This window comes from Hemitrygon akajei, chromosome 29, assembly GCF_048418815.1.
Source record: "Hemitrygon akajei chromosome 29, sHemAka1.3, whole genome shotgun sequence".
Classification (NCBI taxonomy): domain Eukaryota; kingdom Metazoa; phylum Chordata; class Chondrichthyes; order Myliobatiformes; family Dasyatidae; genus Hemitrygon; species Hemitrygon akajei.
The window spans coordinates 21,997,328-22,022,576 of record NC_133152.1 but is presented as its reverse complement, the minus strand read 5'-3'; the positions used below and the strand labels follow the sequence as shown (position 1 = coordinate 22,022,576).

Genomic DNA, 25,249 nt, shown 5'->3' with positions numbered 1-25,249 from the left:
CATGAGCTGATTGTGAACGAAACTTCTGTTGTGCCAAACCTAGCTGTCCACAATGGGTGGAACCTTTTGAAAATCTGCACTATCTTCTTCCAGGGTTGCAATTTCAAGTGTCATAAATCCATTCATCAACAGAAATATTAAATCAATAAACATAAAGGAGCATCGCAAACTCCAAATCTCATCCTGACTGATGTTGTGGAAGTACTGGGATAATCTGACCTTTCTCTCAACCCTATTGCAGCACCCCTTTGTGTGCCCTCTTCTGAGATCCTGAATAGAATATGCCTTTTTGTGGCAACGGCTTTGAACTGGGTGATGTATTTACAACCTGAGGCTTTGAGGTGAACCACAAGCTGATTTAAACCTCTCTGTAGCACAACTGACACTAATCATGTCCTGGACACTACTTCACCAATGTCAGTCAATGTGAGCTGATCCCCCAGCAGTGGATTACTTATCATGCATCGGAATCAAAGATTTTGGTTTAAGATCCACTCTATGTAATCCAGATTTGTATCTTTGTAATATCTAGGAATGTTGCACTATTCATTGTAGTAAGTGTCCTAACAGTTATCCATTAATCTACATCTTTTAAAAAAAAGTAATGTTTGTGCAAATTCTGTACCATCTGTGCAATTTGGCTGCTATGCAAGGGTTTAAACTTGAACAAATAACTAGTCTGTGAATTGTTTTTAGAACATCAAAGTTGCTATTTAAATGTAAGTTTATATTTTCAATGAATATATGTAATAATCCTTGCACTCCAGGATAATAAATGGATTCCAGTTGGGTTTCAATGAATCTGGAGTTTGCTTACGTTCTTTAACTCAGAGAGAGCCAAGACCCTTGCAATTAAAATCAGCAAGAATGGCGGTATTAATAAATGTTGTGTTTTAAGAAGCAGATTACAGTATGATATTCAGGTAAACTTAATAGATTTGAGAGATGCAGCGTTGGCAGGAGTACATCAGAGTGCGGTTCTAGGCTGGTGATGAAAATATTATTACAGTTATAGGCTCCAGCAGAGATGAGGAATGCACCTATTGCCTTGCTGATACGGTGGGGGGGAATACAGGCTGCTTGATTTATTCTGGTACGATACTTGTTAGCGGTAACCAGGCTGAGGATGAGCTGTTGTGTGATTTCTGTGGTGTGCAGCTGACCAGATTTTGCTTCAGATTCTAATATCCGCAATTCAGTTTCGCCGACCGCGAAGAGGAGGAGGAAGGGCAAAATTGAAAGTTTACTTAAACGGAAACTTAGCAAGGGAAAGCCTGGGCTGCCGGAACAAGTCGCTGCAGATTGTAGGCACATTTCCTCCGACCATTTAAAGGCAGAATTTGAACAGATTTAATGAGCTCTGTAAGCCAGTGAGCTCGTTTCACGTGTTGAGTTTAACACCCGTTGATTGAGAAGTAAGTTCTTACCGGTACTGTCGTGCCGCTTAATAATATAATAACTTGTCCTGCCTGCATACCGTAGCAGCTCACATTCACCTCTGCATACGTTTCAGGAAAATGAAACGCTGTTACACAATATAAAGTTCTTTTTAGACCATTCAACACATCAGACTAACTATGGATTAAACACGGTTTTAAAATTTTACGGTAACTTCCTGATGATATATATTCCTCGTTTTGGCAATTTAGGTACCCAACGAGGGACCGCAGCAACGTACGTTAGGGTGCATTATCAGTATCCAGAATGGCGCCAGTGCCTAAGTACAGTCTGGGGCAACATGAGGTCAGCCCAAGTTGAGCAGGGGTCAATTTTATAGCCTTGGATCCGTGCAGGTTGAGCTCCAGCGGTATCTGTTTAGACTGGATCAGACCTTGTAAAGACCGTGCAGATTTTTATTCCGGATCACAATGCACAGCTCAGGATATGGCACGGTGCAGGGTTGGCCCGATCTTTTCTCGGGTGCGCGGCCTGCAACTTGAGCAAGGCGACTGTTTTGCTGAAGTTGGAGCCCTGGCGGGCTCTCCACCTGGGCGCTAAAACTGCGCCCCCTTCCCCACCACCGGTCTCAGGCGGAGAAGGAAGTGCCTGGGATTAAAGACGGCGGCTCGATCCGGTACCACGGGGATCGTTGTCTTCGGGTGGGAGGTAGGAAATCTTACAGCTCAGACAAGAGTTAAATTGACAAAAGAGATTGCTAGCGACTAACCTGAGACCTAGAAACAGTAAATACAGGAGCCCATAGAGTCAAACCAGCCATTCTGGAAAACACTGGGCACTCAAACGCAATTCTGGCGAAATCTGCCCCCGTGATTCCTGTTTTCTTTGTGACTAGAAACAAATATGTTTTTTAGCAATCTAGCTCCTCCCCTTTCTACGTGTGTACGGCGCTATACAAATGGTAAAAACACGACCGCAGTTTTGTCTTGGAAAACGACAAATTAGATTCTAGTAATTATTGCACAAATGCAATTCTGAAAACAAAGCGCATGTGCGGCTTGGGGAAAATCCGGTTTAATGACCCGAGTGTTCGCCGCTGCCCTGTAGTTTGTTTTTAACACAGCAAGTTTTGGGAACCGCGGCATGTGTACTTTTGATCAGCGTTGCAGGTGACCCTGATTTAGAGAGTGGTAACTGGCCGAAAAGCCTGTTCCTACAATATTCTGTTTACTGGGGCGACAAGCTAGCTACGTAAAGGGGGTCCATCAGTTAAGACAAAGGAGCAATAGTCGGCCATTCGGCCCATCGAGTCTGCTCCGCCATTTTATCATGAGCTCCCACTCCCCCGCCTTCTCACCATAACCTTTGATGCCCTGGCTACTCAGATACCTATCAATCTCTGCCTTAAATACACCCAATGACTTGGCCTCCACTCCTGCCCGTGGCAACACATTCCACAGATTCGCCACCCTCTGGCTAAAACAAATTTCTTCACATCTCTGTTCTGAATGGGCACCCTTCAATCCTTAAGTCATGCCCTCTCGTGCTAGACACCCCCCCACCCCACCATGGGAAACTACTTTTTTCACGGGATTCACGTCTGAAATACTAAGCATAAGAGCACGGTGCCCAGTAGGAATTACACTGTGTTTGCTTCACCTCTGCTGCCAGGCACTACAACCCCCGACCAATCTCAGTATTCCCAACCTCCTGGGTTTGGAAAAAACAGATCCAAAACTTCGGATTGGCTTCAAGTTCGTTAGAAGTGTCAAGCTCTCTTTTATGGACTCAGCATTACCTGTGCCTCCCTAATGCTCATCTGTTATTTGTAGACACCTTTTCCAAGGTTTTTGCTGGCCTTGGTTAGTTTTATTATAAGTTTCATAAGGTGAGCTGTCCTTATTCCGTGGTAATCAGCAGGAACGCACAAGAGGTGAATCAGAGTGACTTTAGGCTATGATGATGGCTGGAGATTATTGCACTTTATTGCTGCCTACCTTCATCCTGTCATGAGCACCACATACTGTAGCTCATGTTGCGCGATGAGAAACTGCAGTTACATCCGACTGGTGGTCTCAAAAAAGCTGAATCTGAGGATCTCTCAGTTTATGCCACCTCCGGTAGGCTGATATTCACTTTACTCCCCACTGCATAATCCATCTGTAGTCAATTCGAACTTGAGCCGACTTTCTCACAGTGATGCCCTTGGCGTTCCTTTGGCATACAACAACTGCATGCTAAATGCTAAACTGCTGCTCCCGTCATTAAAAAGTGACGAGCCCTGACTAACCGCCTTTAAGATCCTACTACATTTATTTCCTCCTCTTGACATGCAGACTGTTGCTGGGCTTCAGAATGACACCTCTTGAATTTTCACCCAAGTAGACCCCTCCCGACGTGCGAAGTCATCAACCACTGTTGACTCCAGCTCATTCTTTGCTCAGTCCTAGTCGTGCCTGTTCTCTATACGAGTTCAACTGATAGTAATCAGAGACATTTGTCTTTTCCACTCCTTATGGGACAGTGGTTAATGATCAACCAATCATTTGTTTCAACTTGCTGGCCTTAAGCCATAGCTGAGACTATGGCTATAATATCTGGCTAAGAGTGTATTTGCTGTGTTAGGATTATTGATGTAAAACTGGAAGCTGTGAGATTATCCAGGCTGAGGTCACCATGCATCTCACAGATAACATTCACTAGAGAATTCATGCAAAGGCCATAGCTAACAATCATTCACATGCTCACTAATCTTGTTTTTCACTCCTAAAAACTCATTTCTTGTTTCATCATTTGCCAAGTATTACATTGACTTGTTATGATTGCGAATGTACTGCCTGTAAATATATTAAATCAAATTGTATTATGGAGAAAGAATGGTACAATAAGGCCAATTGTCTTAACTCTTTCAAAGGGTTGGGCTAAGACTGATGGGCTGAATGGTCTCTGTGCTGCAGATATCTAAAGTTGCAAGCATATGAGGAAAGCTACTCAGCTGATGTACTTTCTGGTGATAGATAAATGGAAAAGACGTATAGTGGACGTTTTAGGCCGAGATGCTTCATCAGAATTGGGGGGGGGGGGAGAAAAGATTAATTAGAGCACCCCCACTTTCTTACTCTGACTCCAATCGTTTCTTTTCCAGTCCTGATGAAGGGTCTCAGCCTGAAACACCGACTGTAGTCTTTTTCATAGACCTGCTGAGTTCCTCCAGCGATTTGTATGTGTCGCATCCACAGATTTTCTTTTGTTTGTGATATATAAATGGAAGTCTTTTCCTTCTCAGTGCAGTAACCCACAGGATTAGGCTATTGAAACCTGGATCTATAGCTGAGCACTCTCAAATTGAACAATTTCAGGAGCATTACAATTGGCCTCAACTCTGCTGTATTAGGCAAGGATGCAGATTCAGCACAAACATTTGAAGTCTGGCTTGACTTGCATACTGTTCTGGTTGCTATATTACAGAGAATATTGAATGCAGTGATATTGGAGAGGATATTTTCTTGGAATGTTGCAACTATTTAAAAAAAATTGGGTGAGCTGGCTGTTTTTCTTTGGAGCAGAGGGGAGGCAATTCAGGTGATCAAAATTATAACAGGCCTACATAGAGTAAATAGGCAGAACCCATTTCCTTTAGCAGACTGGTCAAAAACTGGAGACCGTAGCTATTCGTAGAAGGATTAGATGGAAGATGAGGAAATACTTTTTCACCCAGAGAATGATATAAATATGGAACCCACTCTTTTTTTAAGGAACGCTTAACTAATACTCTGCCAAGGTGTTTCAGGTGCTCATGTAAATACTTAATAATGTGATAGTGCCTCCTCCACCAGGACAAATAATAAATCTTCACATCCTGTCTAAATCTCCTACCCCTTAACCCTATATCCTCTGGTTATAGACACATCTACTAAGGGGAAGAGTTACAATCTGCTCTACCTGTGCTTTTCTTTTTGCATAGTGCAGCCAGATTCATCCCTTCCTCTGCACCACCTCTACAGCTTCTCTGGTCCAAGGAAAACAATCCCAGTCTATTCTGTCTTTCCTCATTGCTCAAATGCCCTAGACCTGATAACATCTTGGGGGATTTCCTTTGCACCATTCCCAATGCAATCACATCCTTCCTGGAGTCGGGCAACCAGAAATGCATACAGTTTTCCAGTCCTTAATGCGTTGTATAGCTGTACCAAAATCTCACTCTTCTTGTATTTTGTCCTTGCTGATGAAAGCAAGAATTCTAAATAAAAATTCTTAACTAACTTATCTGCCTCTGCTGCTAAATTCAGGGTCATGACTGTATAAATTCATCTAGAGTTAATGGCGAGACAGAGCTTGAAAAAATGAGATCTTAATATGTTTAATCCAGTTTGATGATACATCTTCTATAATCTCTGGTGTTAAACTCTGGGTCAGTGCAGAAATATTCCAACCTCGAAAACTAGGTAAAATGTTGATTGTAGGATTTAATTCAACTTTCTTTTATTAGCGAGGAGCATTCCGGAATAAGACTATTGACTTCAAGGGAGGAGCAATTTAAAACATAGAGAGTGGCAGGCAGTTGTGGAAGTTTCCTATGGTGTTACAATATGGACCATGGGCCAAAGGTCTGTTTATATTAAGTGGCTCCTCCCATCATTGACTTTCACCTTTATGGGCGAGACCTGGCTGTGGCCAAGCAGAATCGACTTTCGTTATCTTTGTTAGTGATGATTGACTCAAAGTAACAGGCAAATCATAGAAATTTCCCCGTCAGTCACTATTAGCTGTGGTAGCTCTGTGATTGTACTCACAAGGATTTATGTGTTCCACAGCTCCAGTGGCTTGGGTTCAGTCCTGATCTTTGGTACTCTTGATGCGTTGTCCTTGTTTCCTCTGTGACCACAACAGTTTGCTCCAATTGCTGTTTAATTTCTGACATCTTGAAGATGGAGTTGATAGTTCAACTCCTGCCTGAGAAGTGACTTGGATCTTCTCCAGTTTGCCTACCGGAACAACAGGTCCACAGCAGATGCCATCTTATCAGCTCTTCATTTAACCCTGGAACATCTGGACAGAAAAGATGCCTGTATCGGGATACTCTTTATCAACTACAGCTCAGCATTCAATGCCATCATCCCCTCAAGACTAATCAATAAGATTCAAGACCTTGACCTTAATACTTCCTCAACTTCCTCACTGGCAGCTCCCAATTGGTTCAGATTGACAACAACATCTCCTCCACAATCTCCATCAGCACAGGTTCGCCACAAGGCTGTGTGCTTAGCCCCCTGTTCAACTCACTTTACACTTATGACTGTGTGGCTAAGCACAGCTCTAATGCCGTATTCAAGTTTGCTGATGACACCACTGTCGTAGGCCAAATCAAAGGCAGCAACAAATCAACTTTAAGGGGCGACATTGAAAATTTGGTTGAGTGGTGCCACAACAATAACCTCTTACTCATTGTCAGCAAGATCAAGGAGCTGATTATTGACTTCAGGAGGAGGAAACTAGAGGTCCATGAGCCTGTCCTCATTGGAGGATCAGAAGTGGAGGGGGTCAGCAACTTTAAATTCCTCAGTGTTATAATTTCAGAGGATCTGTCTTGGGCCCAGCTCTAAGCGCAATTACGAAGAAAGCACGGCAGCACCTCTACTTTCTTAGGAGTTTGCGAAGATTCAGCATGACATCTAAAATTTTGACAAACTTCTATAGATATGTGGTGGAGAGTATATTGACTGGCTGCATCACAGCCTGGTATGGAAACGCCAATGCCCTAGAATGGAAAATCCTACAAAAATTAGTGATATGGCTCAGTCCATCGCAGATAAGCCCTCCACACCATTGAGCACATCTATACAAAGTATTGTCATGGGAAAGCAGCATCCATCATCAGGGATCCCCACTACCCAGATCATGCTATCTCCTCTCTGCTGTCATCAGGAAGAAGGTACAGGAGCCTCAGAACTTTCACTACCAGGTTCAAGAACAGTTATTACCCCCCAACCCTCAGGCTCTTGAATTAAAGGTAGAGCTAATAGGACTTGATGTTTCAATCCCTATGATAAGTCGGCGCTCTCAATGTTGGCAGTAGGCTTGGAGTGGTGACAAGGAGGGTAGCTGCGTCATCGGGGTCATCAGGTGGGCACCCTCCTTCTTGGATGTTTTGTTGATAAGCCCACGATGTCTCCAGAGGGCTCAACGGTGCTACCTGGTGTCCCAGATACAACCTCCCCCCCCCCACCCCGAGTTCCTCCTGTCTTCATTTGCAGCCCAGTTGTTGTCTTCCCTTTTAATCCAAATCCAATTGCTGCTTTCTTCTGCCGCATTTGACAAGGACTTGATTGCTTGTTGGAGGGAGACACCCCTTACCCCCATCTTCTTCAATAAACTGGTCACAGATGTGGCAACAAATCCCCTGCATCCCACTTCTTCCAGCCGTTCTGAGCAGCTTCAGTTGCCAGTTCAGAGTACTTGGTCTTTTTCCTCTCATAAGCTTCTTCAACACCATCTTCCCATGGTACTGTCAATTCCACAAAATATGCCAGCTTGGCTGTTGTGGACCACAGGACTATGTCTGGCCGGAGTGTTGTAGCCGCAATGTCTGGGGGAAACACAAGCTTTTTCTCCAAGTCTACGTCCATTTTCCAATCCCGAGCGACCTGCAGAATGCTTATATCCTTTGATGTTACTTGGTGCTCTGGAGGTTGGCCTGCTGGTACAAATCTTGTAATGTGGACATCTCCTGCTGATGTTTGTGGGAGAGCATTTACAGTGGTTCGCCTCTGTTCCAAGATTGATGCCAGCTGTCTGAGAACTTGGTTATGCCGCCAAGTATACCGCCCCTGGCTGAGGCTCATGGTGCATCCTGTTAAATGTGCCTTAGTGATCCAGGTGCTTGATCAATAAAGTATGTCTGTCTGTCTGTTGACGAAGAGAGCAAGTGGGGTCTTCTCCCCACCACTGGTTCAGGTTTTGAGGTGTTGGTAGGAGGTCATAAGTGGCTCTGATGGCAAAACTTAGCCAAGATCCCTCCATCTCCCAGATGACACACCAACTGAGTTTCCTCTTTTCCAGGCTCTCCCAATTAGTCTATTGGCCCTGCTTGGCCATTGAGACAGCTCTGGCGTGTCGCTCTGCCTCCTTCTGTCTCCTCACCTCCTCCACCACGAGCCGTCTCTTCTGCACTGATGTTGAGGAGCCTTTGGGATGAGCCTGAGACCAGCTCTCCCATGTTGGACTTGGCCAACCACATCCCTGAAGTGAAGAGCAGACCTAGCACTCTGAACGGCTTCAGATGGGGTCCACTTCCTCCCCGTTGCCACACGGGGGGCCGCTGTTCGAATAACAGTATCTTACGATTCAGTGAGGGTCATGACCAACCTTGCTTTGGTGCATTTGAATTCTTCCACAAGACTTGCAATTGGTAATTCCAATTTGCCGTTCCCGTACAGTCCAACAGGACTTAAGCATCGTGGAAGTCCAAGCCACTGTTTCACATGTGTGCTGATCACTCTTTCGAGCTTTTCCACCTTGTTGATGGGGATTTCATACACTGTTAAAGGCCACATGAGTCTTGGGAGTATGCCCAACTGCAAGCACCACAGCTTGAGATTTCCTGGTAGCCAGGTCTTGTTGATGCGAGCTATGTACGTGATGGTATCCTTTTTGAGTTGTTTAAACTGCTCGGTGTCCTTGAGCTTAGCATCATACCATCGACCCAAGCTCTTCACTGGCATTTCTGAAACAGTTGGGACAGGTGTTCTGTGACCTTTGACAATGGAGATGCTTCTGCACTTGCTGGGCTTGATCTTCATCCTCGCCCATGTAATGTTTTGATGAAGCTTTTGCAGAAGTCTCTTGGTGCAGGGGACAGTTGTCGTCAGTATTGTTATATCGTCCATATAGGCTCGTATCAGTGGTAACCGTTGACCAAATTGTAGCCGTTTTCCTCCCGCAACCCATTTTGAGGCTCTGATTATGAGCTCCATTGCCATAGTGAAGGCCAATGGGGAGATGATGCACCCCGCCATGATGCCTACTTCCAGTGGTTGCCACTGTGGTGAAGTCTGATGTTGTGAGACAAACTTGCAGATCCTGGAAGTAGTGTTTTACCAGATTTGTTACTGTTGTAGGCACCTTAAAGAATTCCAAAGCAGTCCACAGCAGGGAATGAGAAACTGATCCATAGGCGTTGGCCAGGTCGAGGATCAAGACATGCAGGTCCTTTCCTTCTTTCTTAGCTGTCTGGATTTGAACTTCACTCAACTTCACTTGCCCTGTAATTGAAATATTCCCACAACCAATGGAGTCACTTTCAATGACTCTTCATCTCATGTTCTCAATATTTATTGCTTATTTATTATTATTATTTTTTTTTCTTTCTTTTTTTTCTTTTATTTGCCCATTTTGCATACTGGCTGAATGCCAAAGTTGGTGTGGTCTTTCATTAATTCTATTAGGGTTATTATTCTATTATGGATTATTGAATATGCCCACAAGGAAATGAATCTTAGGGCTGTAGATGGTGACATATATTGCTTTGATAATAAACTTACTTTGAACTTTAGCAACTTTGAATTTCCGCTATACGCAGCTGACTGGTAGAATCCAAAGGGAAATTGATGGAAATGTGGGAAGAATATAGTGGGATCTGTGGCAAAATAGCGCACAGGTTGATGTACAACTCAGTCGACCGAAAGGCCTGTTAATCATACAACTTGCCAGCTGCAACTCCTCAAGTCTTGAGCACAAAACTGACTCTGCAAGTACTGGGAGATGCCTACACTTGTGAAAATGTCTTTTCCATTGCAAAGACACCGCGACGTTTGATTGAAGAAGTTTCCTCGATCACCAGCACTAAAACAGATTTGCTGGTCATTGTTGTAATGCTTTTGTGGAAGTTTGCAAATTTGGATGCTGCTTTTTGTACGTTGCTCATGTTGGAATTCGTGAAAGAAGCAGGATGAGAAGAAGAATTCCACATTTAGATTCAAAACTGAGTAGGGGTGGAACGCTGTTTTTCTGGGTGAGGTCCATGGAAGCAGCAGTGCTCCACAAGGGCCTCTGCTGTTGGTGATTATACACCAGTGATTTGAATGGAAACGTAGATGGGTGGATGAGTAAGTCTGCAGATGATGCCAGGATTGGTGAAGATGTGGATGATGCCAGGATCGGTGAAGATGTGGATGATGCCAGGATTGGTGAAGATGTGGATTTTGCCAAGATTGGTGAAGTTGTGGATGATGACAGGATCGGTGAAGATGTGGATGATGCCAAGATCGGTGAAGATGTGGATGATGCCAGGATCGGTGAAGATGTGGATGATGCCAAGATTGGTGAAGATGTGGATGATGCCAAGATCGGTGAAGATGTGGATGATGCCAGGATCGGTGAAGATGTGGATGATGCCAAGATCGGTGAAGATGTGGATGATGCCAGGATCGGTGAAGATGTGGATGATGCCAAGATTGGTGAAGATGTGGATGATGCCAAGATCGGTGAAGATGTGGATGATGCCAAGATTGGTGAAGATGTGGACAGCATGAAGAACTATCAGAGAATATAACATCAGTTGTAGTTACGGGCAGAGAAGTGGTAGATGAAGTTTAACCTGGGCAAGTGTGAGGAGTTGCACTTTGGAAGGTTAAAGGAAAGGAGAAAGTACAGTACACAGTTAATGATTGGCCCCTTAATAACACGTACGGAGGGAACTTGGGGTCCAGGTCCCTAGTTGACTGAAAATGGCTATGCAAGTGGATAGGTGGTGAAGAGGGGGAGAGGGTGGTGAAGAGGGGGAATGAAGAGAGGGAGAGGGTGGTGAAGAGGGGGAATGAAGAGGGGGAGAGGGTAGTGAAGAGGGGGAATGAAGAGGGGGAGAGGGTGGTGAAGAGGGAATGAAGAGGGGGAGAGGGTGGTGAAGGGGAATGAAGAGGGGGAGAGGGTGGTGAAGAGGGGGAATGAAGAGGGGGAGAGGGTGGTGAAGAGGGGGAATGAAGGGGGAGAGGGTGGTGAAGAGGGGGAATGAAGAGGGGGAGAGGGTGGTGAAGAGGGGGAATGAAGAGGGGGAGAGGGTGGTGAAGAGGGGGAGAGGGTGGTAAAGAGGGGGAATGAAGAGGGGGAATGAAGAGGGCGAGAGGGTGTTGAGGGGGAGAGGGTGTTGAAGAGGGGGAGAGGGTGGTGAAGAGGGGGTATGAAGAGGGGGAGAGGGGGAATGAAGAGGGGGAGAGGGTGGTGAAGAGGGGGAGAGGGTGGTAAAGAGGGGGAATGAAGAGGGGGAGAGGGTGGTGAAGAGGGGGAATGAAGAGGGGGAGAGGGTGGTAAAGAGGGGGAGAGGGTGGTGAAGAGGGGGAATGCCTTCCTTGCCTTCACTGGTCTGGGTATTGAGTATACGAGTAAGGAAGTCGTGCTGCAGCTACATAAAAGCTTAGACTGCACTTTGCAGTATTGTGTACAGCGTTCTGGTCACCCCCATTATTGGATGCACGTGGAGAGAGTGTGTAAGAGGCTCACTCTTACACGATGATGCCCAGATTAGAGGGCATGAGCTGGGCAGACTTGTGTTGCTGTCTGTAGCGAAGGTGGAATGTGAACCTGACAGGTGTATATAAAATGATGAGAGGTGTGGACAGGATGGACAGTCAGAATCTTTTCCCCCCACCAAGCGGAAGTGTCAAACTCCAGAGGGTGTGCTTTTCAGGTTGTCGGAGAAGATTGAAGGAGATAGGAAGGACGAGTTTTCAATGCGGAGAGTGGTGGTAAGTGCTTGGAGTAGGTTACCAGGAGTGGTACTGGATTCAGACAGTCTGGCGGAGTTTAAGGCTTTTAGATAGACAGGTGAATATGAAGGGAAATAGGCATCAAGGTCGGCGCGACAGTGTGGGCTGAATGGCCTGTCCAGTATATTGTTCTATGTAAATACAAGCAGAAGAGCAATTACCAAGCTTGCATTCTATAATCCTCAGCAGGCCAGTCAGCATCTGCCCTGGGAGAAACTTTCAAGTCAGTGATTTTTCCCGTTCAGTGCACCCACTGTCTTTTAGTTTTGTGCGTGCGGCAGGTGCAAGCCACCCTTTTTTGTTCACAGCGTTACAAACGGGCTCTGAGCTGGTAACCAGAGTACCATCCCCACCGCATCCTTCGGTATCGGAGACGAGCTCGCGGCTCAAGTGGGCAGGGATAAATTCGGGCTCTGCTGAAGCTGTGAGGCAGAGTACATTAATCAGCACGTGGAGGAGGGGAGCCTAGGGAGCCATTTCCCCCTTCTATAGGGAGATCATTAAATAAGGGTAAAATATTCATCCATGTGTTCAGTTCAGTGTTATAAGCTTTTAAAGTCTACCCCCTGGCAGCTTGTATTTCGCAGAATGTGAAGCAGTAAAGTGTAAACACAATGCCATATGAAATCTCCAGGGGTATTTCGGGCCACCTGATGGTCTTGCAGGTGGCAGGAGCATGGGGAATATTTGACGTAGTGTTACCACGGAGACAGACGCAGTTACTGGAAGCAGATCAGAGTCACGCCCAGACAGCGTCCCCTGGGTCCTAGCTCTAATTGGGAACTGTGCCGTACCGTTATCCTTTTCCGTGTTCCAAACTGCTCCGTAACCACTACTTTCTCCCGGTAGTTGGACTATGTTCGTGATTTTCTTTTTTTTGGGGGGGGGGGGCTCTTCTTTCTTTTCTCCTTTTATTTTCTCAATTCTTTTGCTCTTCTCCATCTCCTGGAAGATGCTGCCTTTTGCTAGAAGGTAGATACCCTTTGGCACACGGACCTTGTGTCTGAGCTAACATTGGCTGTTCAACCCTAGGAAACCTTCAATGCCAAATCTTATTAAATAGCGACATTCGTCAGGCCCTGTCACACTCTCACACAGCTTTCACGGGATCTCAGTTTTATTCTCTCCAGGCAAATACCAAGTAACTCGACATCTCTGTCGGAATCTCCTTGCCCTGCTTGTTTCGGTAACAGTCGGGTAATCGGCTGAGCAGCCATAACTGCTGACAAATCTCCTATTCGTGATCGTTTGGAGTGGGGCAGCATTAAACCAAGCGTCTCGTTCCCAAGGGCTGCTATAGCGTCTCGTCAACACACACACACACACACACAACATGCTGGAGGAACTCAGCAGGTCGGGAAGCATCTATGGAAATGAATAAACAGACGGCGTTTCGGGCCGAGACCCTTCGTCAGGACCCGTCAGCCTGATTCCCGGCCTCCCAGCCAGAAAAACGAAAAGCAAGCCCGGCAATTGCGAGAATCTGAAATGAGTGTGCGGACATTTGGATCCCGGTTTTCGAATCATCATGGACTTGTTCAGTGAAGCATGTGAGGGTGGGGGCCTGGCAGTAAATATCCGCCAAATTCAGACCCTTCACAAATCTCTAGTCCCCACTCTAAAAGCTCAAGCTAAGATCCCGGAAGATGTAAATCACCTCGCATATTTTTATATTTTTGTTCAGAGATACAGCACGGTAACCGGTCCTTGTGGCCCAATTACACCCATAAGACCAATTAACCTGCCGACCCCCATGTCCTTGGAAAATGGGAGCAAACCCACATGGTCACAGGGAGAATGTGGTGGGAGCTGAACGCGGGTTGCTAAACCGCGAGGCTACAGGGTCGCCCGATGTTGCGAACCAGCTTTCAGGGAAGGGAGACACTGACAAAGAATTTCAGTATCTTGGAGGCACAGTGCTTTAGCGCTGTTGCCTCACAGTTGCAGGGATATCAGGCTTAATCCTGACATCAGTTACTGACGGTCGAGTTTGTGTTTCCACCGTGTAATTTCCAGCTGCTCTTGTTAGGCACGTTAGGTTCATTGGCTGCAGCAGATTATCCCTTCAGTGTCAAAATAAAGAGAATTTGATTGGCGTTTGATAGAGAATAACTCAGAGTTACGTTCATTTGAAATTCGTTAACGGCAACCTGCAGCAGCAGTTTCAATGCTATACATAATACAGAAGAAAAAATAATAGGTAAAAACACAAAATGCTGGCAGAACTCAGCAGGCCAGACAGCATCTATGGGCGGAGGTAGTGACAACGTTTCCGGCAGAAACTCTTCATCAGGAGTGATGTAACATGGGATGGTCGAGGGGGGATAAGAAGTGGGGGGAGGGATAAAGTAGAGAGCTGGGAAGTGATAGGCTGGAGGGAAATGGGCTAGGGGGAAGGTGGAGAATTATGGGAAATAAAAGAGAAAGAAAGGTAGGGCTGGGGGGAGATTATAGTGAGGGGGGAAAAAGAGAGAGAAAGAGAACCAGACTGAAATAATAGGTAGGGATGGGGGTAAGGGTGGGGGGCAGGGGTATCAACGGAGGTCAGTGAGTTGGATGTTCATGCTGGCAGGTAGGAGGCTACCTAGGCGGGAGTTAAGGTATTGCTCCATCGACCTGCGTGTGGCCTCATCTTGATGGTAGAGGAGGCCATGGACAGACATGTCAGAGTGGGAGTGGTCTGTGGAATTGAAGTGTGTGGCCACAGGGAGATCCCGCCACTGCTGGAGGACTGAGCGCCGGTGTTCGGCGAAATGATCTCCCAGTCTGCGGCGGGTCTCCCCAATGTATAAATGGCCACATCGGGAGCACCGGATACAGTATATCACCCCAGTTGACTCGCAGGTGAAGTGGTGCCTCACCTGAAAGGACTGTCTGGGGCCTAGGATGGTGGTGAGGGAAGAAGTGTGGGGGCAGGTGTAGCCTCCTACCTGCTGGCATGAACATTCAACTCACAGACTTCCGTTGATACCCCTGCCCCCCCTTACCCCATCCCTATCTATAATTTCAGTCTGGTTCTCTTTCTCTCTCTTTTTTGCCTCCTCACTATAATCTCCCCCCAGCCCTACCTTTCTTTCTCTTTTATTTCCCATAATTCTCCACCTTCCTCCTAGCCCATTTCCCTCCAGCCTATCACTTCCCAGCTCTCTACTTCATCCTTCCCCCCCACTTCTTATCCCCCCTCGACCATCCCATGTTACTTCACTCCTGATGAAGGGTTTCGGCCCGAAACGTCATCACTACCTCCTCCCATAGATGCTGTCTGGCCTGCTGAGTTCTGCCAGCATTTTGTGTTTTTATTTATTTCCAGCATCTGCAGATTCACTTGTGTTGCCCTTGATAATAAATAGGTAAATCTACGGGCTGTTCCCGGGGACGCACACCGAGACCAACATCTGGTGCTGCTGGCAGATCATCAACTCGGTGAAAGACGCTCTTTGGTCGGCCCGAAACTTGATGGTCTACCAGCACACGGAGATGTCCGTGGGGGAATGCTGCCGACTGGCACATTCTCGGCTGCAGGAGTACGTGCTGAGGGACGCACTCAAACTTGGTGCAGCCACCGCAAGGGCCCGGTGGGGAAGGACCACGGTCTAGGGTTCTTCTCCCGTGGGAGATGAGGGGTAGGGGGGTTGGGGGGGTATACCCCCTGAATATAAATGTGTAAGAACAAAGTGCCACGTGGGTGGCAAAACTTTTGAACTTTGAAAATGTAAAGACAGTAATGGTGCCAACTGTAAAGAATTGGAAGTCTTTGAATGGTTATTGTATATAATTTTATTTTTGAATAAATTATATTTTGTTTAAAAAAATAGGTAAATCAGTTACAGTATACGTATAATGAATAGATTAAAAATCGTGCAAAAACAGAAATAATATATTAAAAAGTGAGTTGTGTTCACGGGTTCAATGTCCATTTAGGAATCGGTTGGCAGAGGGGAAGAAGCTGTTCCTGAATCACTGAGTGTGTGCCTTTAGGCTTCTGTACCTCCTGCCTGATGGTAACAGTGAGAAGAGGGAATGCCCTGGGTGCTGGGGGGGGGGGGGGGTTATTAATAATGGACACTGCCTTTCTGAAACACCGCTCCTTGAAGATGTCCTGGGTACTTTGTAGGCTAGTGTCCAAGATGGAGCTGATTAACTTTACAGCCCCCTGCAGCTTCTTTCGGTCCTGTGCAGTAGCTCCCGCCCCATGCCAGACAGCATTGCAGCTTGTCAGATTCCTCTCCACGGTACATCTGCAAAGGTTTTTGAGTGTGTTTGTTAACTTGTAGAGGTACAGGAGAATGGGACAGATGGCATTAATCTGTGAGTAGCTGGCATGGACCTAATGGCCCAAATGGCATAAGTAAGTGTTTGAAATTCAAGATCTCAGACTTAGCTTAAAGCTACTGCCCCCACCCCCACCACCTTCTACAGCAATGGAGAGGTAGCGCCAGAGCTGATTTAGCTAAGACACTGGCACTGTAAAATATAAAACAAGTCTGTTCACTTTCCAGTGTCAGCACCACATGTTGGAGTTCTCACTGGACTCAACTGGTCCTGATGGGCAGGGTCTATAGGTTGCCTGCCTGATATTAACCTCCTGACATGGGCATTTTATTCTGAGTGGTGTGGATGGACCATCTCTGGGTCCAGTGTGTTCATCTACAAGTGAAGGGGAAGAGATTAGCAGGAGGACAGAGACGACATGCCAAAGATGCTCTCAAAACATCCTCAAAGAGGCAGATCCTCACTAATCCCTGGCCATGATTGACTGTCTAAGAGGAAGGAGAAATAAAAACAATGAATATTTTCTAAATAAACGTTACTGAACTGAAACATGCCTTCTGGACTTTTCTGCTGAATATTTCTGGTTTCATTTCAGAGTTGGGTAGATTTGTGCCGTTCCAGGTTGACATTGGAGGGGAATTCGTTTTTTTGCCACATTTAATTCACTCTACACTTAGTGGCCACTTTATTAGGTACACCTGCCGGTTAATGCAAATATAAAATCAGCCAATCATGTGGCAGCAAGTCAATGCATAAAAGCGTGCAGACGGTCAAGAGGTTCAGTTGTTGTCCAGACCAAACTTCAGAATGGGAACGAAATGTGATTAAGTGACTTTAACCGTTGAGTGATTGTTGGTGCCGGGCAGGGTGGGTTGAGCTTTTCAGAAACTCCTGGGACTTCCACGCACAGCTCTCTCCAGAGTTTACAGAGAATGGTGGGAGGAGAACAGCCAGTGGGAGAAAATGCTTTGTTAATGAGAGAGAGGGGAAAGGAGAATGGCCAGACTGGTTCAAGCTGACAGGAAGGTGACAGGAACTCGAATAACAGCGCGTTTCAACAGTGGTATGTGCAGAAGAGCATCTCTAAACGCACAACACCTCAAACCTTGATTTTGGATGGGCTACAGCGGCAGAAAACCGCACCGGGTTCCACGCCCGTTCCTAACCAAGTGGCCACTGAGTGTATCTCAAACGGTAGTAGTGGGCACTAGGACCCCGCGGACGCTAGGAGGCGGGACCCTACGTCTCCTCCAGCACTTCCCCGTGTCTGTCACATGGACGCTGTGTTTGCGGCGGGTGGGGGATTTAAAATAATCTCGGGTCTGGCTGTTGTGAAGGGAGAAAACAATAGGCTGGAGGATATTTACAAGAGACAAGCAAGCACGTTATGAGCTCCAAGATTCCTAAGAGCTACCACAAGAAAGAGGGGTTAAGGGGTAAATAAGGAGCGAAAGTAAAATCAGTTTTCACTTTCTTCAAACCTCCCTGGGAGATCCCAGGAGATCGGCTAGTTGCAGTCAGTTGGTTTATGGATACGGGAGCAGGCTTTTCCAGCAAGTTTGACCGCCTCCTCTTCAGCTCGTTCTTGGTCCGCAGCCAGAGGTCCGGTCCTGCAGACCCTTGACCCTCCGATGAGCTCTCGCGGAGACTCTGCAGCCGAGGAGGGGTGCAGACTGGAAGCGGTGATCCAGGTCGGTGAGCCCAGGCTTCGGCGCTACCGCGTATCCTCAGCCTTTGATCGAAGCTGGCTTTAATATCACTTTCTGAGACTCACGGTGCAGGCAAGAAGGGGTTAATGAGATACTTTACACATTGCGTTCCACCAGCATTTTGTGTGTGTTACTTTACACATTATGCTACTATTTTAAAAAAATAGCATTCGGAGCCCCAAGCTAAGTGGGGGGCGGGGAAATAAAAACAAGGGGCTTCTTTTCCATTTTGTTCCGCTTGGTCCCACCATTCTGCCTTGTTGCTGCAGGGTGCAACCCCCCCCCCCCACCCCCATGGCTTCGAAACCTCGTAACGTTGGATAGAGAAGCCAATTTATAAAAGTCTGCAAAGAATCGTTCAGGATTTTAAAGATTCGAATCTAAAGCTTTTTTTGTAAACTTTCCCTCACGCTGAAGATGTCCTGGTCAGTTGCACAGAAAGGATGACAGATTGGCCAGGAGTTAACCTTATAAGGTGGTAAATCAGGGTGTGGGGAAAGTGGTGGAAGGTGAACTATTGTAGGATGGGATGTGACCTGAGCACTGAAACCAGTCGGACAGGCTTGGCGGTCTTTTCCAGCGCTGTGGCCATCTGGGTAGCCAATCCATCGGGTTCCACTGCTACTGTGAACCCTCCAGTCGACAGGGTTTCCCAGTACAGTGCTGCCACCCCACACCACAGTCCAGATGTTGAGCAGCTGACCTCTGCCCACAACCCTTGCCACACAGGAGTTTTTATAGTTTGGTAAAATACCAGGGATGGACTGTGACAATTTATGTAATTGCAGGAGTACAGTTTGATTTTGGTTGGTCAATGTTCTTGCCTCTTGCAGGATTCTTTAGAAGCTTGAGACGCTTGCTTTCTGTTAGAGAGAGCAGCAGCACGCAGCAGGGGCTGGCATTGCCAAGACAGTGGTAACCAATCCATCCAGTGGATCACCTTTGACCTCTTCCCCCTGTGTCTTTGACAGACCTTACGGACCACGGTGCAGAGCGCAGAGAACGGGAAGGGGTTCGTTTGCCGGGGAGATGCTGAGGATTCGCCGCTGACGTGTCTCTCTGCCAAAATTCGGGAGATCATCACCAGAAATTTCATGGAGGAGCAGGCATCAGGTAAGGAAGAGTCAGCAGGGTAAACATTAGCCTCCCCGGCGCATCATCTGAAACAGAAGTGAGGTTCTTTCTGCAGCTCTGAAGCCGGGGAGAAACCTGGAAAGGTGACCATTAACCTTGCCGAATAAATCCTAGACTTTAAGGAGTGAGCCCTAACTTGCCAAATAATTAAGACAGAGACAGTGCTTTAACTTGCTAAGCAAAGAGTAACTCTGTAACCTGATCCTTGAGAAGTGATCTCTACCTGTTGAATGAATAGGAACTTTGTGGAGTTACTCAAGGGCTGACCTTTACTCCAAGCCTAAGGGGAACAGTGAAGCTATTCTAAAGTGATGTTTACCTCCCTGAATAAACAGCAACTGCACGTAGTTACACAACCTGTAATCTCTCCCCACCTGGTTCATCATGCAGTGGAGAATAGATTATTGCATGGAATACACATTCTTCCCTTATCATCATCCCCAGGAGCTGGTGGAGCCAGCCGATGCAATCAGTCCTTGCGCTTGTCGTTTGATTCTGTTAACTGCTGTTGTCTTGGTTCTCCTTGCTCGTAGTTTCTCCCCTGGAGATGTCGTCCGTGCTGCCTCTTCAAGAAGAGAACAGCATCCTGCAGCAGGAGCTGTCGCGCATTGAGGACCTACTAGCTCAGAGCCGAGCTGAGCGGGATGAGCTGGCGATTAAATACAACGCCATCAGTGAGCGGGTAGGTGAACCAGCAGCACCCGGGGGCTTGGCGCTATCTGAAAGCAGATGGTTTTGGATGGGAAATGTATTTGGACAACTCTTGCAGATTAACCAATGTTATTTCAAAATATTCAATACTACAAAAGCCCAGTCTTTGACCGGCAGGCCATCTAACTGTTTGATTCATGATGGTACAAAGCCCCGGTTTACGGTGCCATTAAGGTGACGGTGGGTGGTCTTGGGGGGGACTGCAACCGTTGTAGTGGTGTTCTACCCACAGCACTGCTGTTTGGGTTGTCCCAGCGACAGCATAGCGATGGCCATTTATGGCAAAGTCAGGACGTTGTGAGCCTTGGAGAGAAAAATAGGAATGATGATGTTCCCAAGACCTGCTACTCTTGTCTTGGGTGGCAGGGGTCAGAAAGGTACTTTCAAAGGATTCTTGACGCACTGCTGCGTTGTAACTTTTGCAGGCTGCAACTATAGATCTGCACACACAAAACTGCTTTGGTGGGAGGGGGTTGAGGTTAGGTCCTTGGATGGGGTTCTAATTTAATCAGCCTTCATGTTAAATACCACCTAGCTCCTTGGATGTTATAGGAACCTGACGTACAAGCAAGTGGATCACCCTCCTCATTCACCTGTTGCAGATGGTGTGGAATTAGAAAGAGGAGTTAGAATGCACGGTAATTATGGGAAAGATTGAAGGGAAGAAAGCAAGAGGAAGGCAAAGACAAATGATGATGGAGACAGCAGCCAGAGAACTGGAAATGAATGCCAATGAATTGATCCACTTGACCCAAAACAGGAGTGTGTGGGCCATGGCGGTCAAAGGTCAAACTGGGCATGGCACCTGATGATGATGATGGAAATGTAGTCAGCAAGTCTGCCATTCATCAAAAAATGCCATCTAGCTTGCCAAGTCGTTATTGCAGATGGTCCATTTGAGTTCTATGTCCATAATGTTTGCTATCGCCATGCTTAGTGACGTTAACGTTTAGTAATGTTAGCGGGTATCACCACTCAATGAAATAGCTCAATAGGATTGCCATTAGGTGAGGCTGAATACTACTCAGGAAAGTTTGGTAAAGTTGACACTTAGTCAGTAATCATGACACAGCAATACCACGAGATGCCATCAGCTATGGAATCCTTTGAGAGCCAAACGTTATTCAGACTTGGCTGCTGCTGTTGGGTTAAAAGTATGGAATTTCCTGCATAACATCATTATAGGAGCCCTGTTAGCTTTATGGCGCATTGGAGCTGAGTTGCCTTTTCCTTGAGCTACCCTGGATGACAAGTGCAACGTGTCTGCAAGCAGATAAAGCAAAGCCACTAGGACTTGGTAAAACCCAGCAGCGTCGGAGCCTTCAGTTGCATCCTGCAATGGCGTTGCTCTGTAATGGCCAGTTCTGTGTGACACTAACACTGCACTCAGCAGAGGCAGGTCGGGGGACCGGCGATTTGCAAGGAGAACCAGTTTTCTGAGGACCCCCCAAAGGCTTCCTCTCGACGTTAAGCACAGCCCAAAGCTTATGTTTTTCCAAGTAGCTCTTCCTTGTGCTTCAGAGACACAGACACAAGCGCTAGAGCAACCCCACCCACGGCTGCATCACAGAACCCCACCCCCCCCCCCCCCAAATCTACACTCCGTGGCCACCTTATTAGGTACAGAAATGGAAACCAGCGTGGCCCATCCACTTCAAGGTTTAAAGTTCAACCTAAGTTTATTATTGAAGTACATACATGTCACCATATACAACCCTGAGAATAATTTTCTTGCGGACATACCCAATAAATCCATACTAGAATAATGACCATAATAGAATCAGTGAAAGACTGCACCAACTCGGGCGTAAAGCCAGTGTGCGAAAGACGACAAACTGCAAATGCAAAAGGAAAGAAATAATAATTAAGCAATAAATATCGAGAATATGGCAAGTGAGACCATAGGTTGTGCAAACACTTCAATGATGGGGTAAGTGAAGGTGTGTGTTGTTGTGGCACCACTCAGCCAGATTTTCAGTCTCCCTCCTATATGCTGACTTATCACCACCTTTGGTTCAGTCTACGGCGGTGGTGTTGTCAGCAAATTTCGATATGGCATTGGAGCTCTGCTTTCTGTGAAGGCTGAGGAAAGTCCATCTCCCAACCCCCATCCTCCTCACATTCTACAGAGGATGTATCGAGAGCTTCCTGAGCAGCTGTATCACTGCCTGGTTCGGGAATTGCACCGTCTCAGATCGCAAGACCCTGCAGCGGATAGTGAGGTCAGCTGAGAAGATCATCGGGGTCTCTCTTCTTGCTATTACAGACATTTACACCACATGCTTCACCCGCAAAGCTAACAGCATTGTGAAGGACCCCACGCACCCCTCATACAAACTCTTCTCCCTCTTGCCGTCTGGCAAAAGGTACCGAAGCATTCGGGCTCTCACGACCAGACTGTGCAACAGTTTCTTCCCCCAAGCCATCAGACTCCTCAATACTCGGAGTCTAGACTGACATTGTAATTTGTCCTCTACTGTGCCTATCGTCTTGTTTATTAATTATTGTACTGCCCTGCACTGTTCTGTGCACTTTATGTAGTCCTGTGCAGGTCTGTAGTCTAGTGCAGTTTTTATGGTGTTTTACGTAGTCTAGTGTCGCCTTGTGCTGTCTCACATAGTCTAGTGTAGTTTTGTGTTGTTTCATGTAGCACCAGGGTCCTGGAGGAACGTTGTTTCATTTTTACTGTGTACTGTACCAGCGGTTTATGGTCGAAATGACAATAAAAGCAACTTGAACTTGAGCTCTGCACACCTGTGCCGATGGAGGTCGTGGAGGAGATGTCGTTGCCAATCCGAACTGACTGGGGTCTGCAAGTAAAGAAATCGAGGATCCAATTGCACAAGGAAGTACTGAGGCCAAGGTCTTGAAAGCTTATTGATTAGTTTTGCTGGTAAGCTGTAGTCAATAAAGAGCAACCTGATGTATGTATCTTTGCTGTCCATGTTTGACACATTGTGCATCAGAGATGTTCTTCCGCGCACCTCTATTGTAACGCATGATTACTTGAGTTACTGTTGCCTGTCAGCTTGAATTAGTTCACCCATTCTCTTCTGACCTCTCTCAGTATCAAGGCATTTTCCTCCACCAAACAGCCGCTCACTGGATTTTTTTTGTTTTTGTTTCTCGCACCTTTCTCTCTAAACTCTAGAGAATGTTGCGTATGAAAATCTGAGGAGATCAGTGGTTTCTGAGAGACTCAAATCACCCCGTCTGGCACCAACAGTCATTCCATAACCAGGCTCGTAGATCGCAGTTCTTCCCCATTCTGATGTACCCAGGATGGTGCTGGCAACATAAGGCAGCATTTTGGACAATATAAAGTGATGGAATGGACAATGAACCCATGGGCACTACCTCACTTTTTTTTGCTCTCTTTTTGCACAACATATATATATGTGTGTGTGTGTGTGTGTGTATATATATATATATGTCTTCTTGTAACTTATAGCTTAAAAATATTATGAATTGTATACACTGCTGCCACAAAACAACAAATTTCATGACATTTGAGAGAGATATTAAACCTGATTCTGACTCCAGCCCAGAATTACAAGGCTCTAATGACCTTGACAGGTGCATCATGTACTTTTGTGCCCAATACCAGACTGCCAAAGAGCTACTCTAACCCACGGCACGAGATTACCAGGAAATCGGAGGAAGGGTTTCAAGGACGTTTTCAGAGCCTCCTTGAACACGTGCAACGTGCTTCCTGACTGGTGGGAATCCCTGGCCCACAAGCACTCAAAATGGAGAAAGGGCATTTAGGGTGCGATCAGTCTGTTCACCGGGTGCACTTGTATGGCTAGAGGCCATGGTGCCAGGAGTGCACGATGACCTAAACCACCAGCCAATTGTCCTACCCTCAGCCTTACTCTAAAGGCAGACTCCCACAGTAGTCTCTTGGCTGCCACATATCACAGAACTACTACCCTCCACCACAAGAACTTACCTTTAAAGTTCAAAGTAAACTTATTATCAAATGTTACCCATATACAACCACGAGGTTCATTTTCTTGCAGGCATTCACAGGGAAAATAAAGAAATGCAATAGAATTCCATGAAAAACTACACATAAACAGACAAAAACTGACAAATAACCAATGTGCAGAAGAAAGCAAAGTGCAAACAAAATAATATATACTGAGAACCTGAGTTGTAAAATGTCCTTGAAATTGAGTCGGCAGGTTGTACAATCAGTTCAGAGTAGTCGCGATTGCAATTATCTACGTCAGTTCAGGAGCACAATGCTTGTAGGGTGATAACTGTTCCTGACCCGTTGGTGTGGGACCTCTGTTACCTCCTGCCCGATGCTAGTAGCGAGAAGAGGGCACGGCCTTGATGGTGGGGACTTCACTGATGGATGCTGCTTTCTTATGGCAGCAGTCCATGTAAGTGCACTCAGCCATGAGGAGGGCTTTGCAGGTGATGGAAAGCCCCTACAAACCATAACACTGGAGTTTCTAACTCCAGTAACTAATCAAAAGAAAATAAAAACACAAGAGCCAGGAAAAAACTCCTCACTAAAGAGAAACTAAGCAGGAACGTATAAGTTTGTGGCCTAAGGTAGGAGGAGTCAATTTTAGAAAACCTAGCATATTTATTTTTCAACATAGTCCCCTCCGACATTTACACATTTAGTCCAGTGGTTGTGGAGCATACGGATCTTGGACCTCCAGAAAATGTCCACAGATGGGTGATCGATGTTCATGGCCCAAGGTAGAAGGAGATGAGTTATACAGCTCTTATTACATGCATGTGCAGTTCAACTCTTTAAGTGATTATGCAGAGAGTTTGAAGTTAATAACTCATCTCTGTCTACCTAAGGCCACGAACTTATCAATCACCCCTGCTGTGGACACTTTCTGGAGGCCCAAGATCCATATGTTCCACAACCGCTGGACTAAGTGTGTTGTGTTGAACCGCTGGACTAAGTGTGTTGAAAAATAAATGTGCTAGGTTTTATAAAATTGACTCCTACCTTAGGCCATGAACTTAACGATCTCCCCTCATATTTTTCTTTCTTACATATAACCCATAATGAATTATGTAAACAACAAAGAACTCTTAATCAAACAGTATATTTACAATGTTACTTAAATACTACTGAAATATTAAACACACTACACTTATCCCTGCTTAGCAATAAACTCCGACTCAAAATAGAATGCATCTCAACTCAAGTCACCTGATATACACTGTACACTATACAGACATCCGCAGCATAGTCAATTTAAAATTGTCCCATTGGCATTTTTATCAAGG

General features: G+C 46.1%; 1 protein-coding gene across 2 annotated transcripts in view; it reads left to right on the top strand.

Moving 5' to 3' along the window:
• Window positions 1-1,744: 1,744 nt before the first annotated feature.
• The window catches only part of LOC140718286 (uncharacterized), a 135,872-nt gene continuing 112,367 nt past the window's right edge, over window positions 1,745-25,249 (top strand). The window contains exons 1-3 of one of the 2 annotated variants that reach the window (XM_073031820.1): window positions 1,745-2,106; window positions 19,111-19,252; window positions 19,807-19,955. In XM_073031820.1, coding sequence (XP_072887921.1) covers window positions 19,234-19,252; window positions 19,807-19,955 — 168 coding nt within the window. In that variant the 5' untranslated portion in view covers window positions 1,745-2,106; window positions 19,111-19,233. Of the gene's footprint in view, window positions 2,107-17,788; window positions 18,122-19,110; window positions 19,253-19,806; window positions 19,956-25,249 lie in introns of those variants that run through there. The other variant, XM_073031819.1, reaches the window with a different exon arrangement.